This window comes from Ailuropoda melanoleuca, chromosome X (assembly GCF_002007445.2).
Source record: "Ailuropoda melanoleuca isolate Jingjing chromosome X, ASM200744v2, whole genome shotgun sequence".
Lineage (NCBI taxonomy): Eukaryota > Metazoa > Chordata > Mammalia > Carnivora > Ursidae > Ailuropoda > Ailuropoda melanoleuca.
In genome coordinates this window covers 71,416,623-71,431,644 of record NC_048238.1, presented here as the reverse complement: position 1 = coordinate 71,431,644, position 15,022 = coordinate 71,416,623, and the positions used below count along the sequence as shown (strand labels likewise).

The window sequence follows — 15,022 nt, the reverse complement described above, 5'->3', positions numbered from 1 at the left end:
CAAGCATTTGTTATTCCTAGTCTTTTTGATTATAGCCATTCTAGCAGGTGGGAAGTTTTACCTCCTTGCAGTTTTGATTTGTCTTTCCCTGACTGGTGACATGAGAGACCTTTTCATGTACTTGTTGGGCATCTGTCGGTCTTCTGTGGAAAAATGTCTATTCAGATCTTTTGCCCGGTTTTTTAATCAAGTTGTTTGATATTTCTTTTTTTCTGCTTTTGAGTTTTTGGAATTCATTGTATATAGTGCATATTAACCCTTTATCAGAAACACGATTTGCAAATATTTTCTCCCGTTTGGGTAGGTTGCCTTTTCATTTTGTTGACGATTTCCTTTGACGTGCTGAAGCTTTTTAGTTTGATGTAGCCCCATTTGTTTATATTTGCTTGTTTTGTGCTTCCTCTAGAGGTCAGATCCAAAAACAAACAAATAAATACATATCCAAGACTGATGTCAAGAAGCTTACCACCTGTGATTTCTTCCAGGTGTTTTATGGTTTCAGGTCTTACATTCAATCTTTAACCCATGGTGTAAGACAGTGATCCCATTCCACTCTTTGGCATATGGCAGTCCAGTTTTCCAAACACCATTTATTGAAGAGACTATTCTTTCCCCCGTTGTATATATTCTTGGCTCTTTTTGTAAATTAACTGACCGTCCATATATGGGTTTATTTTGGAGCTCTCTAGTCTCATCTGTTGATCTAGGCATCTGTTTTTATGCTGATACCATGCTGTTTTGATTGTTATAGCTTTGCAGAAGAGTTTGAAATCCGGGAGTGTGAGGCCTCCAGCTTTGTTGTTCTTTCTCAAGATTGCTTTAGCTATTTTGAGTTTTGTGTTCATTTGGTTGGTTGATTAGTTGGTTGTGGTTGCATACAAAGTTTAGGATTGTTTGTTCTTCTTGTGAATAATGCCATTGAATTTCGGTAGAGATTGCACTGGATCTCTAGATTGCTTTGGGTAGGATGGACATTTAATGATGCCTATTCTTCCCTTCCCTGAGGGTGGAATATCTTTCCATTTATTTGTGTCTTCTTCAATTTCTTTCTTCAGTGTCTTATAGTTTTCAGTGTACAGGTCTTTCACCTCCTTGGTTAAATTTAATCCCAGTTGGGGCGCCTGGGTGGCTCAGTCATTAAGCGTCTGCCTTCAGCTCAGGGCCTGATCCCAGGGTCCTGGGATCGAGCCTCGCATCAGGCTCCGTGCTCCGCTGGGAGCCTACTTCTTCCTCTCCCACTCCCCCTGCTTATGTTCCCTCTCTCGCTGGCTGTCTATCTCTCTGTCAAATAAATAAATAAAATCTTTTTTTAAAAAAATTTAATCCCAGGTATTTACTTCTTTATGATACGATTGTAAATGGATTGGTTTCTTGATTTCTCTTTCTTATAGCTCATTAGCAGCGTGCAGAAATGCAACAGATTTTCGTAGTTTGATTTTCCTGCAACTTTACTGAATCCATTTATTAGTTCTAACAGTCTTTTGGTGGAGTCTCTAGGGTTTTCTATATGTAATATTATGTCATCTGCAAATAGTGACAGTTCTACTTCTTCCCTTACACTTTGGATGCTTTTTCATTTCCTTTCTTGCCGAAATGCTCTGGCTAGGATTTTCAATAGTATGTTGAATAAAAGTGGCAAAAGTGGGCGTCCTTGTCTTGTTTCTGATCTCAGAGAAATAGCTTTCAGCTTTTCACCTTTGAGTATGACGTTAGCTGTGGGCTTCTCACACACGGCCTTTACTATGGTGAGGTGTGTCCCCTCCATCCCCACTTCTTGAGAGTTTTTTTTTTAAATCAGAAACGGATATTGAATTTTGTCAAATGCTTTTTTTTGCATCTACTGAGATGATTGCATGATTTTATCCTCTGTCTTGTTAATGCAGTGTATCATGATTATTGATTTGCATATGTTGAACCATCCTTGCAAAACAGGGATAAATCCCACTTGATTGTGGTCCTTTGTATTTCCATGGTGTCATTACTGACTTTATTTGAGTCCTCTCTCTGTTTTTCTGAGTCAGCCTGGCTAAAGTTTCACCAGTTTTATCTCTCTTTTCAAATAACCAGCTCTTAGTTTCACTAATCTTGTCCATCCTTTTTTTCTGGTCTCTGGTACATACATTTATTTCCACTCAGATCTTTGTTACTTCCTCCCTTCTGCTGACTTTGTGTTAGTTTGTTCTTCTTTTTTCCTAGCTCCTTGAGGTGAAAAGTGAGGTTGAGATCATTCCTGTTTCTTAATGTAGGTGTTTGTCACTGTAAATTTTCCTCTTAGAACTGCTTTTGCAGCAACCTATATGTTTTGAGATGCTGTGATTCCATTTGCATTTGTTTCTGTATTTCCCCTTTTGATTTCTTCTTTGAACCAAGTGTTATCTAGAAGCATGGTGTTGAACCTCCACATACTGGTGAATTTTCTACCTTTTTGCCTGTTAGTGATATCTCTTTTCATACCCTTGCAGTCGGAAAAGTTAGTATGATTTGAATGTTCTTTAATTTGCTAAGGCTCGTTTTCTGATCTACCTTGGTGAATGTTCCGTGTGCACTTGAGAAGAACGTGTATTCTGTTGCTGTTGGGTGAAATGTTCTATATATGTCTGTTCAGTCCGTTTTGTCTACAGTATGGCTCAAGTCCAATGTTTCCTTGTTGATGTTCTGTCTGGACGACCCATCCCATATTGAAAGTGGGGTATTGGAGTCTCCTTGGATTATTGTATTGTTGTCTATTCCTCCTTTCAGTTTTTTAAGTATTTGCTTAATATATTTAGGTGCTCCAATGTTGAGTGCATATCTATGATTGCTATATCTTCCTGATGAATTGACTCCCTTGTCATTACCTAATGACCATCTCTGTCTCTTGTTACCATTTTGGCATAAGGTCTATTTTGTCCGACATTAGTATAGCTAACCCTGCTCTCCGTGGTTTCCACCTGTATGGAATATCTTTTGCCATCCCTTTGCTTTGTATCTACATGTGTCCTTAGAGCTGAGGTGAGTCTCTTCTAGGCAGCATTTCGTTAGATCTTGCTTTTTGTCCACCCAGCCACTGTATGCCTTTTGATTGGAGAATTCAGTCCATTAAGAGAGTAATTATTGATAGGACTTACTAATGCCACCGTAATATTTGTTTCTTGGCTGTTTTATAATTCTACTTTTCACTTCTTCCTTTCTTGCTGCCTTCCTTTGTAAATTGACTATTTTCCATAGTGGCGTGCTTTGATTCCTTTCTCTTTCTCTTTTGTGTATCTATGGTAGACACTTGCTTTTTGGCTCCCGAGAGGTTTACATATTAACATCCTGTAGTATAATAGTCTATTTTACACTGACAACAACTTAACTTTGGTCACAACCAAAATTGTGGCCATCTTATTATTCCCCACCCTTTTACTTGTTTTACATCATTGTTTACATTTCGTGTGTGTGTGTGTATCCATTAACAAATTGTTGAAACTACAGCTATTTTCAATGACTTTATCTTTTATCCTTTATTCTCAAGTTATGTGGTCAGCACATCGCCACATTACACAGTATTAGGGTGTTCTGAATCTGACTATATGCTTACCTTTACCAGTGTGTTGTATATTTTCATAGGTTTTGGTGTTACCAGTTAGTGTCCTTTTGTTTCAGCTTGAAGAACTCCTTTCGGGATTTCTTGTGTTGCAGGTTTAGTCATGACGAGTTCCCTCAGCTCTTGTTTATTAGGGAAAGTCTTTATTCCGCCTTCAATTCTGAAGGACAGCATTGCTGTTTGGCAGTTTTTTTCTTTTACCTGTTTGAATCCATCAATCATCCCAGTCTCTCCTGGCCTTGAAGGCCTCTCCTGAAAAATCCACTGATAGCTTTATGGGGCTTCCCTTGTGTGAGAGAAAAATGTTTTTCTCTTGCTGCATTTAAAACTCTCTCTTTGATTTCGGTTTTAGACAATTTTATTGTTATGTGTCTCGGTGAAGCATGCTTTGGATTGTAATTTTGAGGTGACCTGTTAGCTTCGTGAACTTGGATGTCCACATCTCTCCCCATGTTTGGGGAGTTTTCAGCCATTATTTCTTTCAATAAGTTTTGTACTCCATTCTCCCTTTCTTCTCCTTCTGAGGTGCCAATAATTCATACATTATTACTTTGGATGGTGTCCCATAACTCACACAGGCTTTCTTTGTTCTTTTTCATTGTTATTTTTTTTTCTTTTTGCTCTTCTAATTGTATCATTTCAATTGATGTGTCTTTGACCTCACTGATTCTCCCTTCTGCTTATTCAAGTCTGCTGTTGAAGTTCTCTATTGAATTATGCAGTTCATTGTATTCTTCTGCTGCAAAATTTCAGGTTGGCTCTTTTTTGTGTTTTCTGTCTCTTTGTTGAGCTTCTCATTTTGTTCTTGTATTGTTTTCCTGATATTATTAATTTCTTTTATCTGTGTTCACTTATAGCCCTCTGAGCCTTTGTAGAACAGTTTCGTTTGAGTTATTTGTCACACGATTTCCAGATCTCCACTTCTTTGGGGCCAGTTACCGGAGATTTACAGTGCTCCTTTGGTATATACAGGTTTCCCTGATTCTCGTGGTCACTGTTGCCTTGTGTAGGCGTCTGTGCATTTGAAGAAGCAGCCACCTCTTTGAGACTTTATGGAGTGATTATGCAGTATGGATGTGCAGCACACTGGACTGTGCTATGACCCTGCATCTACTGGTGCAGGACGCTATGTGCAGGAGCACATGGCAGTGGCAGGACCAAGGGGGCTGTGATGTCTCTTCAGTTCAGGGCATCTAGGTCCACAATATCAACAACTGTGTGTTTGTTGGTGAGCATGGCGGAGAGAATGCAGTGGCTGCAAGGGCTGTTGGGCTCCTAAGTGGTGACTCCAGGACCCATAGCTAGGGACCAGGGCAGGCAGTAATGGCAGCCAGAGCCAGTGGTGTACACACACTCTGGTCTGAGGGCCTACTGCAGGTGTCACCTGCAGACACACTTGTGGTGATGGAGGCGAGGGCAGGTAGCAAAAACCAAGGCCAACTATGCACTCACTGGCGTCTGTGGAAGACCTGGGTGCCAGTGTGCTCTCCTATGGCTTCACACTCTACCTGCAGGTAAGCAGACTGCAGCGGAGTCCAGCGATGGGGGTCAGGCCGGGGGTCATGCAGGTGCACAACTGGAGGGACGAGCTACTTGTGGGTATGGTGGTGCCAGCCAGTGACAGAAGGCAGAGCCTGATCTGAGCCCACAGACAGCCACAGGGGCCCTGGATGCTGGTGTGCTTTTGTACAGCTGCACTGTCTTCCACTGGGCCTGCATACTGAGTTGAAAGCCAGTGATGGGAGTCAGGCTGGGGGTTTACAGGTTCACAGCCACAGGGACTATCTACAGGTGAGTGTGGTGTTGCTGGCCAGTGACAAATGACAGCGCCTGATACAGACCCACGAGGACATTGGGGGGTTCTGGATCTTAGTATGCTGTCCTGTGGCCACACGAGCTTTCCCCTGTGCCTGTGCAGTATAGTGAGGGCCAGTGGTAGGAGACCTGCTAGAGTGAACCTGGAGGTGCTATCTATAGGTGGGCATGGTGTTGCAGGCCAGTGACAGGAGCCTGGGCATGATTCCTATCCATAAGCAGCTGTTGGCAGGGGCCTGGCTGTCAGAGTGTTCCCCCATCATCTAGCACAATCTCTTCTGTGTGCGTACTTGCCATAACAGGGATGCCGGTGACAGGCATCAGGCCATGGCATGCAGGTGCACAGATAGCTAGAGAGGCTAGCCCCAAGTGCAGGCAAGTTGCTGGGTCAGCCAAGGGTACCTAAGCTGGTGTCTTGCTCTTGCACAGCTGCTAGAAAACTGGATTGGCTGTAAGCTTGACTCCTGGATTCTGGTGGTGGTGGGAAGGGATCCAGGTGGCTGGTGTTCCACACTTGTGCAGCTGCAGAGAGTTTGGATGGTTACTCGTGTGGGTCTGGGTTCTATCTGGGCAGGGTTTGGGTAGGGGTGTTGGCTGGACGGAGGTCCGCAGCCAGGGGGTGCAAGTACTGAGGTATGGCTGGTTTTAGGAAACTTAAATACCACTGGGACAGTTGTCAGGATCTGTGCGCCCGGCCAGTGACGTCGTCAGTGGTGGTAGCTGCTAAGTGAGTTCATCCGCACAAAATACTCTGTAAACCACAATCACTCCTGCTGTGTATGTGCTAATAGCAGCCTCTGCTTTTATTCCTTGTTCCTAGCCAACTCTCTTTGCTCCTATGGGTGGGGTGAAACTGAAGGTAGACCTTCATGCAGTGCCAGGGCAGTCTAGAAAAGCTGGTCATTCACTCCACTTTTCCTTCCCTGGTGAGAGGAATTCTTACTAGCTGGGACATTTCTTCCTGGCCCAGAACAATGCTGGCTTGGGGAATGGAATGATGCAGGGAAAAGGAAGTTGTCTTCCTTCACTTCTTGTGCAATTACGCTCTGCTTGTTTGTTTGCTTGACACTATGGCTGGAGCCTCCTAAGTGGAATGGAGAGGCCTCCCAGACTGGTTTTGTTCATGAACCACCATCTAAGCATTGATGCTGTCAAGGAATGGGGAAGCTGAGATCCCCACATCCCCATTTTTCTACAGAGTCTGAGATTACCCCATGTGGGAAAGAACACTGAGTTCGTAAAAGGGAAAGAATACTCACTATGCCAGTCCAATTACCATAATCGGCACAGTAATTATGCACATGATTTTTCTCTAACCAAAATTCCCAGTGGTGTGTGACAGTACACCCGGGTAAGCATCAAAGCCACCCAAAGAGATATTGGACCCTAACTACATTTCCCATGGGTTAACATTGTTCACCATTGCCTCTGTAGGAATATCATGTAAGAAGAGGTAGGTACATAACTGACAGCTTTCAGGATTTCAGCAGATTAAATACCTATTTAATGCCCTGCACACCTAACCCCATCTCAATTCTGGCTACCTTCAGACTTTAACTCAGAAGTAAAGAAATTTAAGAAAAATGATAACTCAGACTATTTATACCAACTGACACCATATGAAAGGAAATTGTAAAGAATGTAATTTAGGAAGACAGAAAATGATGTGAGATGTAAGAAGGAATGATAATAGAATGAATTGGCAAATAAAGGTAAATGATACATTGATGGCATAAAATAATTATAATGATTCTGGCAACTTAAAGAAAAAGGTTAACAAGATAGAACTAAATACAGTATTATCAATCACTTGGATAATGGGTTCAGCCCAAGGAGAGCACCTCATACCACTACAGGAAGCACTCCACCATCACCTCCAGAGAGATCCAGACAGCCGTCCACCTGCTGCTGCCCGGGGAGATTGGCAAGCATGCCATGTCTGAGGCCACCGAGGCCGTCATCAGGTACACCAGATGCCAGTGAGCTGCCTCAGGAGCACCTGACTACACAGCAAACCAAAGGCTCTTCTCGGAGCCACCTCACTTGGCGGGAAAAGACCTGTAGCCCTCCAAAGTGCAATCTGCTCTAGTGTTTGGAGCTGTGCCATTCTGCCGATTTTTAAAAATTCTTATTGTGAAAGAAATGCTAAAAAACATTATCAGCTCAACTTTATGTATGTCTTTAGTGCAGTTTGTTATGGTTTTTCTTAACCATACTGCATTTCATCACTTTCCTAAATGGTCGTTTCTATTAGGTATTCCCCTAGGTCAGCCTCTTCAGGGATCCTTATGGTCAAAACTATTTCCATAATAATTTTATTACCTCATGTATTCTCATTCTCCCACCTGTGTACAGTAGTATCACCCAGAGATTTTTTTTTCAAAATGTGTGGTATAACAAGAATTAAAGTGCAATGGCAGCTATAACAATCACACGTACCCCATTCACACCCCTTTAATATATCCCATTATCCAAACTCAAACAAATACACAGAAGAGGACCCAAACACTGTGCAGAATACTCAAGCAAACTACCTAGAATCATACCCTGCTCAAGCTCCTGACCTAGTGATAGGTCTATTTTACTTCATCCAAATTTATCTGGTTCTGTTCCTTGGTACCCTGTCATCTTTCCCTTTTGACACAAACATCTTCCTGAACTGCAACTATGCATGTATGACGCGGTTGTCCAATGAGAGCAGCTGTGCTCCCAGCCTCTGCTAGCCGCAGCCACTAAACAAACTGCCAGCACATGATCCATGGCCTTTGGCCCAAAGGGTGGTGGGGGTGACCAGGGCTCAGCCAGTAACAGCCTTCCTGTGACAGGCAGCCTGGAGATGGAGGGGGAAGGTGGTGTGATTGTTTGCCTGCTTGCCTGCCTGCCTGCCTGTGGGTTTCTGTGGAAGCTCTTGCTTTTTTTTTTATTATATTATGTTAATCACCATACAGTACATCCCCAGATTCCGATGTAAAGTTTGATGCTTCATTAGTTGCGTATAACACCCAGTGCACCATGCAATACGTGCCCTCCTTACTACCCATCACCAGTCTATCCCATTCCTCCACCCCCTCCCCTCTGAAGTCTTCTTGCTTTTAACCAGGGTAGTTAAGTGTCAGCATGCAGATGTCACAGTGGGACCTGCCCTTACCGTTTTGCATCAAAATAAGAGGAGGCTGCTTGGCAATTAAGAGAACTAAGGCAACTCCTTCCTCTATGATGGGGAGGAGGATTTCGGATAATGGTACTGCACTTGAATACCTATTAAGGTTTCCTCTTGGTGCATGGGCTTTTTTCTTCCTTTGTTTCCTTTTCCTATAGGTATACACTGAATTTCTAAGTAGTTGGTGATTATGCAAGTACTTTCCATTTAATTGATTTCTAGCTTCCTATCTGTCTGTGGAGAGAGAATACACGGGGGGGGGGCTTCAATCCTTTGAAATTTGTTAGGAGTTGCACTAAAACCCACTATTCCCTGATGTTTGCTCTGTGTTCCATGTGAACTTTAAAAATAAATTCTAAATAACCTTTGATTTGAATGTAGAAATCTGTGAAAGGTGTCACTCTGAGAGACAAAAGCTAGGTAAACTACAGCAAGCCAAGCTTTTCTTGAGCCCATTAGAGGAGAGAAAAAGCCAAAGGCATTTGATGGGGGTTTCATAAAAAAAAAAAACAAAACAAGAAAAGCTACCACAAAATTCAGTGCAAGGAAATCCTTGTGGGTGATACCTGGAAATTGCAATATACCACGGGAAGAAAATTTTAGCAGCCAAAGGCTCCTTGTGGAGCCATTTGCCTTTTCAGAGAAAGCACTGGTGGACCATTTAGACACAGAAAACTGCATTTCGCTAAGTCTCTTAATTTCTATCATGCTAATTGCTGCTGGTTCAAATTGGCCATCTTTGTCAATATGACATACAGATGTTTTTCAAATTTACTCATGCATATTGGTGTCTTTTTTACATACTCGTTGTAGTATGTAAAAAGTTATTTTCAGAACCTGAATCCATTAGGATACCTGTGTGTGTGCGTGTGTGTGTGTGTGTGTGTGTGTGTGTTGCATTTGTAATTTCAGAAATCAAAAGGGAGCATTAGGAGAACATTAAAATGCACCACAATTGCACTGGGGATGGGGCACTTGGAGTGGAATGTGAAAACACACAGAAAATCTGGGAAGGCGAAAGGAAAATGGGGTTTGATGTTGAAGGCCGGAGTGGGAATTGAATACGTCTGATTATTCCCTTCACCAGTGATTGAGGAAAAAAGGTACCTAGTGAGCAATCACGATGTATTGCTGTGGTTACTGAGATGAAATAAGGGAATGGCTACTGCTTCACTAACAAATTACAATCAACAACTCGGGGAAAAGAGCGGTAATAGGACAGGCATATACAAATCAAACTTTTTCAATGCTATTCATACCGTGAAATTCTTTGAAAAGCATAAGCAAGGACCCAAACTCAGTACAGAAACGTCTAAATCCCAAAGTTCAAGACACAACACCTACTCAGGACCCCTTCCAATTGAGGCTGCTGCTCTTAACTCATTCAGATTTATCAGACTTTGTTCTTTTTAGGCTATAACCTTTGTTCTCGAAAAGCCAGAGCTTACTTACTTACAGCACTCCGGGTGTTATGGAGCATCCGATTAGCACAGCACCACGCCTCTGAGTGCGCCTCTGACGGACCTGCAGCCTCTGAGCCGCCGGTGTCTGTGGATGAACTGATATGTGTCTTTCTTGGTTATTCCACCTGGCACATGGAGGGGGAAGCACCTCCAGTTCTTTTTCTTTAATGAGCTCGACCTGTTTATTATTAAATTCAACAGACATAAAACCACTCTGTCAGATTGCTGTTGAGGTTTGCAAATGCTTCTTCCAGTTTCTGTGTTTACGCTGTCGTGGGAGGGTAACGGTTTGCAGAGCAGCACCAGCCCAGGGGGCACATTTTGAGTAGCAGTGTGATGGCAGATGAAGCGACTTGCCTGAAGGATGCTGGGTGTGAGCATCCGGTGGGGGGGCGGGGCTCAAAGCCAGGTCTTCTCACTCCAGGTACAGAAGGACTCGCTCCCCCTGCAAGCCTGCCACAGCACCCACCTGACACCTGTCTTCCCCCGTAGCCATGGACAGAAGGAGGTCCCTGAGCTGGGCAGGAGTCCTTCAGACACAGCGATGGAGACATCACTCCCCAGTCTCCTCATCTCCCCAGCTATAGGCAACCGCTCTTCTGTTTTCTGTCTCTATGGATTTGCCGTTCCGGACATTTCAAAAGAATGGAATCATACAATATGTCGTGTTTTCTGACTGGCTCTTTTCACTTGCACAATGCCTTCAGGTTTGTCCCTGCTGCAGCACGGATCCGTACTCCATTCATTTTTACGGCTGAATGATATTCCATTCATGCCACATCTGTTTATCCGTTCATCAATTGCTGGCCATTTGGGTTTCCCCCACTTTTTGGATATTATAAACTATGCTGCTATAACCATTCTTTCATAAGATTTTATGTGGATATAGATTTTCATTTCTCTTAGGTATATATTTTGGGGTGAAATTGCTGGGTTATACGTTATCTCTACATTTAATGTTTTGAGGAACTGCCAGACTGGTTTACAAAGTGGCTGCGTGATTTTACTTGCCCACCAAAAACAAATGACAGCCCACTTTCCCCTCATCCTCGATAACGGTTTGTTATTATCTGTGGTTTTGATTGTAGCCATCCTAGTGGGTGTGGAGTGGTATCTCATAGTGGTTTTGATTTGTCTTTCCCCAGTGACTAATGATGTTGAACATCTTTTCATGTGCTTGGTGGACATTTGTGTATCTTCTTTGGAGAATTGTGCATTCAGGTCCCGTGCCCACTTGTTAATTTGGTTATTTGTCACTTTATTACAGTGCTGTAAGTGTTCTTCATACATTGCAGAGACAGGTTCCTCATCAGATGTATGCACATATGTTTGTAAATATTTTCTCCCATGTTGTGGGTTTTTTACTTTCTTGATGATGTTTTTTGAAGCATGGAATTTTTGAATTTTGATGAGATTCACATTATCTATTTTTTTTTATTGCTTGTGATAGCATATCTAAAATTCTATTGCCAAATCCGAGGTCATGAAGATTTACCTTTATGTTTCCTCCTAATCGTTTTATATTGTAACTCATATTTTGGTCATTGACCCATCTTTAGTTAATTTAAATCTTTCAAACACTCCGTGTGAAGGTGTAGTTTATTGCAGATTTCCAACGTGAAACTTTGTTTTAAAGGGGGACAGAAAGCGAGGGTAGGAGAGAAGTGGGAGGGGCAGAGAGAGGGAGAGATTCCCAAGCAGGCACGAAGCTCAGCGCAGAGCCCGGTATTGAGCTAGATTCCCCAACCCTGAGATCGTGACCAGACACCTAGAATATTTGAAAGATTTTCTGGTGGCCATCGCAAGAACTTTACAGGCCTACCGATGCCCATCCTGACTGAAATGAAGGCAAGCTCGAGGGTCTGCAATCGATCTGACAAGACCTGGCTCAGTGACCCGCTTCCCGGCTTTGCATTTTGTCCAATCAGGTAGGGCTTGCCGGTGACATCAGGAAATGCAGCGGCTATAAATGGGCCCTCGCCCCGTCAACCGCCGCCAGTGTCCGTCCTTCTGAGCTGTAAGGAGGACGAGCCCCACATGGCTGAGCCTGGCTGTGAGACCTCTTCCGAGGAAAGCCTGGGCACGGAGGAGCCCTCGGCAGCCAACCCGAAGAGCCCGAAGCAGAAGCAGAAGCAGCCGAGGCGCCAATGCCGCCGCCGCTGCCGCCGCTGCCCCAACAGTTTCGCCACCTACTTCCCCAGGGTTCTGAAGCAGGTGCACGAGGGCCTGAGCCTCTCGAAGAAGGCCGTGAGTGTGATGGATTCGTTCCTTAAGGACATCTTCGAGCACATCGCTGACGAGGCCGCTCACCTGGCTCGCTCCACCAAGGGCTCCAACAACCACTCCACCATCAGCTCCAGGGAGATCCAGACAGCCGTGCGCCTGCTGCTGCCCGGGGAGATCGGCAAGCACACCGTGTCCAAGGCCACCAAGGCCGTCATCAGGTTCCAGAGATGCGAATGAGCTGCTGCCCTCTGGACCAGCTGACCACCTCGCAAACCAAAGGCTCTATTCAGAGCCACCTCANCCCTGAAAGACCTGTAACTCCCCAGAGTGCCACCTAGCCTAGCGGTTTTTGGACCTGCGCCATTCTGCCGGTTCTTAAAACACTTTTACCGTGAGCAGAACATGGCAAATCGTTGTCAAGTCCACTTTAATATATGCGTGCGGTGCGGTCTGTTACGATTTTCCTTGGCCATACCGCATTTCATTACTTTCCTAAATGGCCCATTCCTTCAGGTCAGCCTCTTCAGGACTCCTTACGGTCACAGCTGAGTCCACAATAATTTTTCTTGCCTTTTGGATTCTCCTTCTCCCCCTTGTGTAGAGTAGTCTCGACTTGAGATTTTTTTTTAAGATTTTATTTATTTGACAGAGATAGAGACAGCCAGCGAGAGGGGGAACACAAGCAGGGGGAGTGGGAGAGGAAGAAGCACGCTCATAGCAGAGGAGCTCATAGCAGACTTCCTGAACTGCGATGACGCATGGATGACAGGGTGGTCCAATGAGAGGGCCTCTGCTCCCAGCCTCTGCTAACCGCAGCCAATAAGCAACTGGCTGCACATGATCCGCGGCCATTGGCCCAAAGGGTGGTGGGGTGACCAGGGCTGAACCAATAACAGCCTTCCTATGACACGCCCCCCGGAGATTGAGCGGGAAGGTGGTGTGATCCTCTGCCTGCCTGAGGGTTTCCGTTGAAGCTCTTGCTTTTAAACCAGGGTGGTTGAAGTGTCAGCATGCAGATGCCACAGTGGGACATGTCCCTATCGTTTTGCATCAAAATAAGAGGAGGCTGTTTGGCAGTTAAGAGAGCAAAGATGACTCCTCTGCCTCTANGCCTCTACCACAAATGTTTTGATGGGGAGGAGGATTCAGGCTAATGGTACTGCCCTTGAATACCCATTGTGTTTTCTTCCTGGTGCATGGGCTTTTTTTCTTTCTTTGCTTCCTTTTCCTATAGGTGCACGCTGAATTTCAAAGTAGTTGGTGATTATGCAAGTGTTTTTCATTTAATTGATTTCTAGCTTCCTATCTGTGGAGAGAGAACACACCGGGGGACTTGAGTCCTTTGAAATTTGTTAGGAGTCGCACTAAAACCCACTATTTCCTCATGTCTGCTCTGTGTTCCACGTGAACTTTTAAAATAAATTCTAAATAACCTTTGATTTGAATGTAGAAACCTGTGAAAGGTGTCACTCTGAGCCAAACAGTGAGACAAAAGCTAGGTAAACTACAGCAATCCANTCTAGGTAAACTACAGCAATCTAACCTTTTCTCGAGGCCATCAGAAGAGAAAGAAAGCCAAAGGGATATGTAAAGGGATGGGGGGGGGGCTTGCTGCATAAATACTCAAGGAAAGCTACCATAAAATGAAGTGTGAGTAAATCCCTCTGGGTGGTGCCAGAAATCGCCATTTACATGGGTACACTAAAATATTGAAGCCAAAGGTTCTTTTCAGAGCCATAAGCCTTTTCAGAGAAAGGACTGTGGACCATTTAGAAAAATAAAATTCTGTCTAAGTCACTTAGTTTCTGTCACGCTAATTGCTGCTGGTTCAAAATGCCCTTTTTGGCAATATGACTTACGGTGGTTTTTCAGTTTTTCATGCATAGTGATGTCATCCCTGTCATGTTATGTAGAACATTATTTTGAGGACATAAATCAATTAGGATATTTGAGTGGGTGGTAGCATGTAGGCACCAGGACCATATACAGGTGGTTGTTTGTTTTGCATTTGTAATTTCAGAAATCAAGTGGGAGCACTAGTAAAACAATTTTAAAATGCACCGCCATTGGGCTGTGGATGAAGACTGGGAGTGGAAGTGGGAGACACACATGAAATCTGAGAGGACACAAGAAAATGAGGTTTAATGTTGAAGATGAAGATGGAAATTGAATACATCTGATTATTCCTTTCAGTGGGTGATTGAGAAAAAAGGTACCTGGGGGGGAGGTTAAGATGACGGAGGAGTAGGGGACCCCATTTAAGCCGGTCCCCTGAGTTGAGCTGGATAGGTACCAGACCAGCAGGAATATCCACGGAATCAGCCTGAGATGCAGGAAGATACATCTGGATCTCTACAAATGAACATCTCCAGCGCTGAGTATCGAGGTACGAAGCGGGGAGCCGTGAAACCGCACACAGATATCGGAAGCTAAACAGAAGGGGGAGGGAGCCGCCGAGTCAGGGCGCCGGGAAGCGGTAGCTACCTACAAGGGGGAGCGGACAGACCGCGGACCCGCACGCTTGAGACAGCAGACTGAGAAAGGAGCTCCGGGAGCAGGAGCGCACGCGGGACAGCTGGCGGTTGACGGGCCACCTGCACGGGGGAGCAGGCGGACTCGCGGACGGCACCCACGAGACAGCAGACTTAGAACGCGAGTTCCAGGAGCGCGCGCGCAGGGAGGCTGGCGGGCCACCTGCACCGGAGAGCGGGCGGACCACGGACCCGCACTCTGGAAACAGCAGACTGAGTCCGTGAGCCGGGAGCGTATGCCACCAAGCATCTCACGGAA

The 15,022-nt window shown here is 44.6% G+C and overlaps 1 protein-coding gene across 1 annotated transcript in view; it reads left to right on the top strand.

Moving 5' to 3' along the window:
• LOC100481966 overlaps positions 1 to 12,469 on the top strand; it is a 26,993-nt gene extending 14,524 nt beyond the window's left edge. The window contains exons 3-5 of the mRNA XM_034649033.1: positions 7,240 to 7,347; positions 11,274 to 11,277; positions 11,939 to 12,469. Of these exons, the coding sequence (XP_034504924.1) occupies positions 7,240 to 7,347; positions 11,274 to 11,277; positions 11,939 to 12,469 (643 nt within the window). The remainder of the gene's footprint in view (positions 1 to 7,239; positions 7,348 to 11,273; positions 11,278 to 11,938) is intronic.
• The last annotated feature ends 2,553 nt before the right edge of the window (positions 12,470 to 15,022 follow it).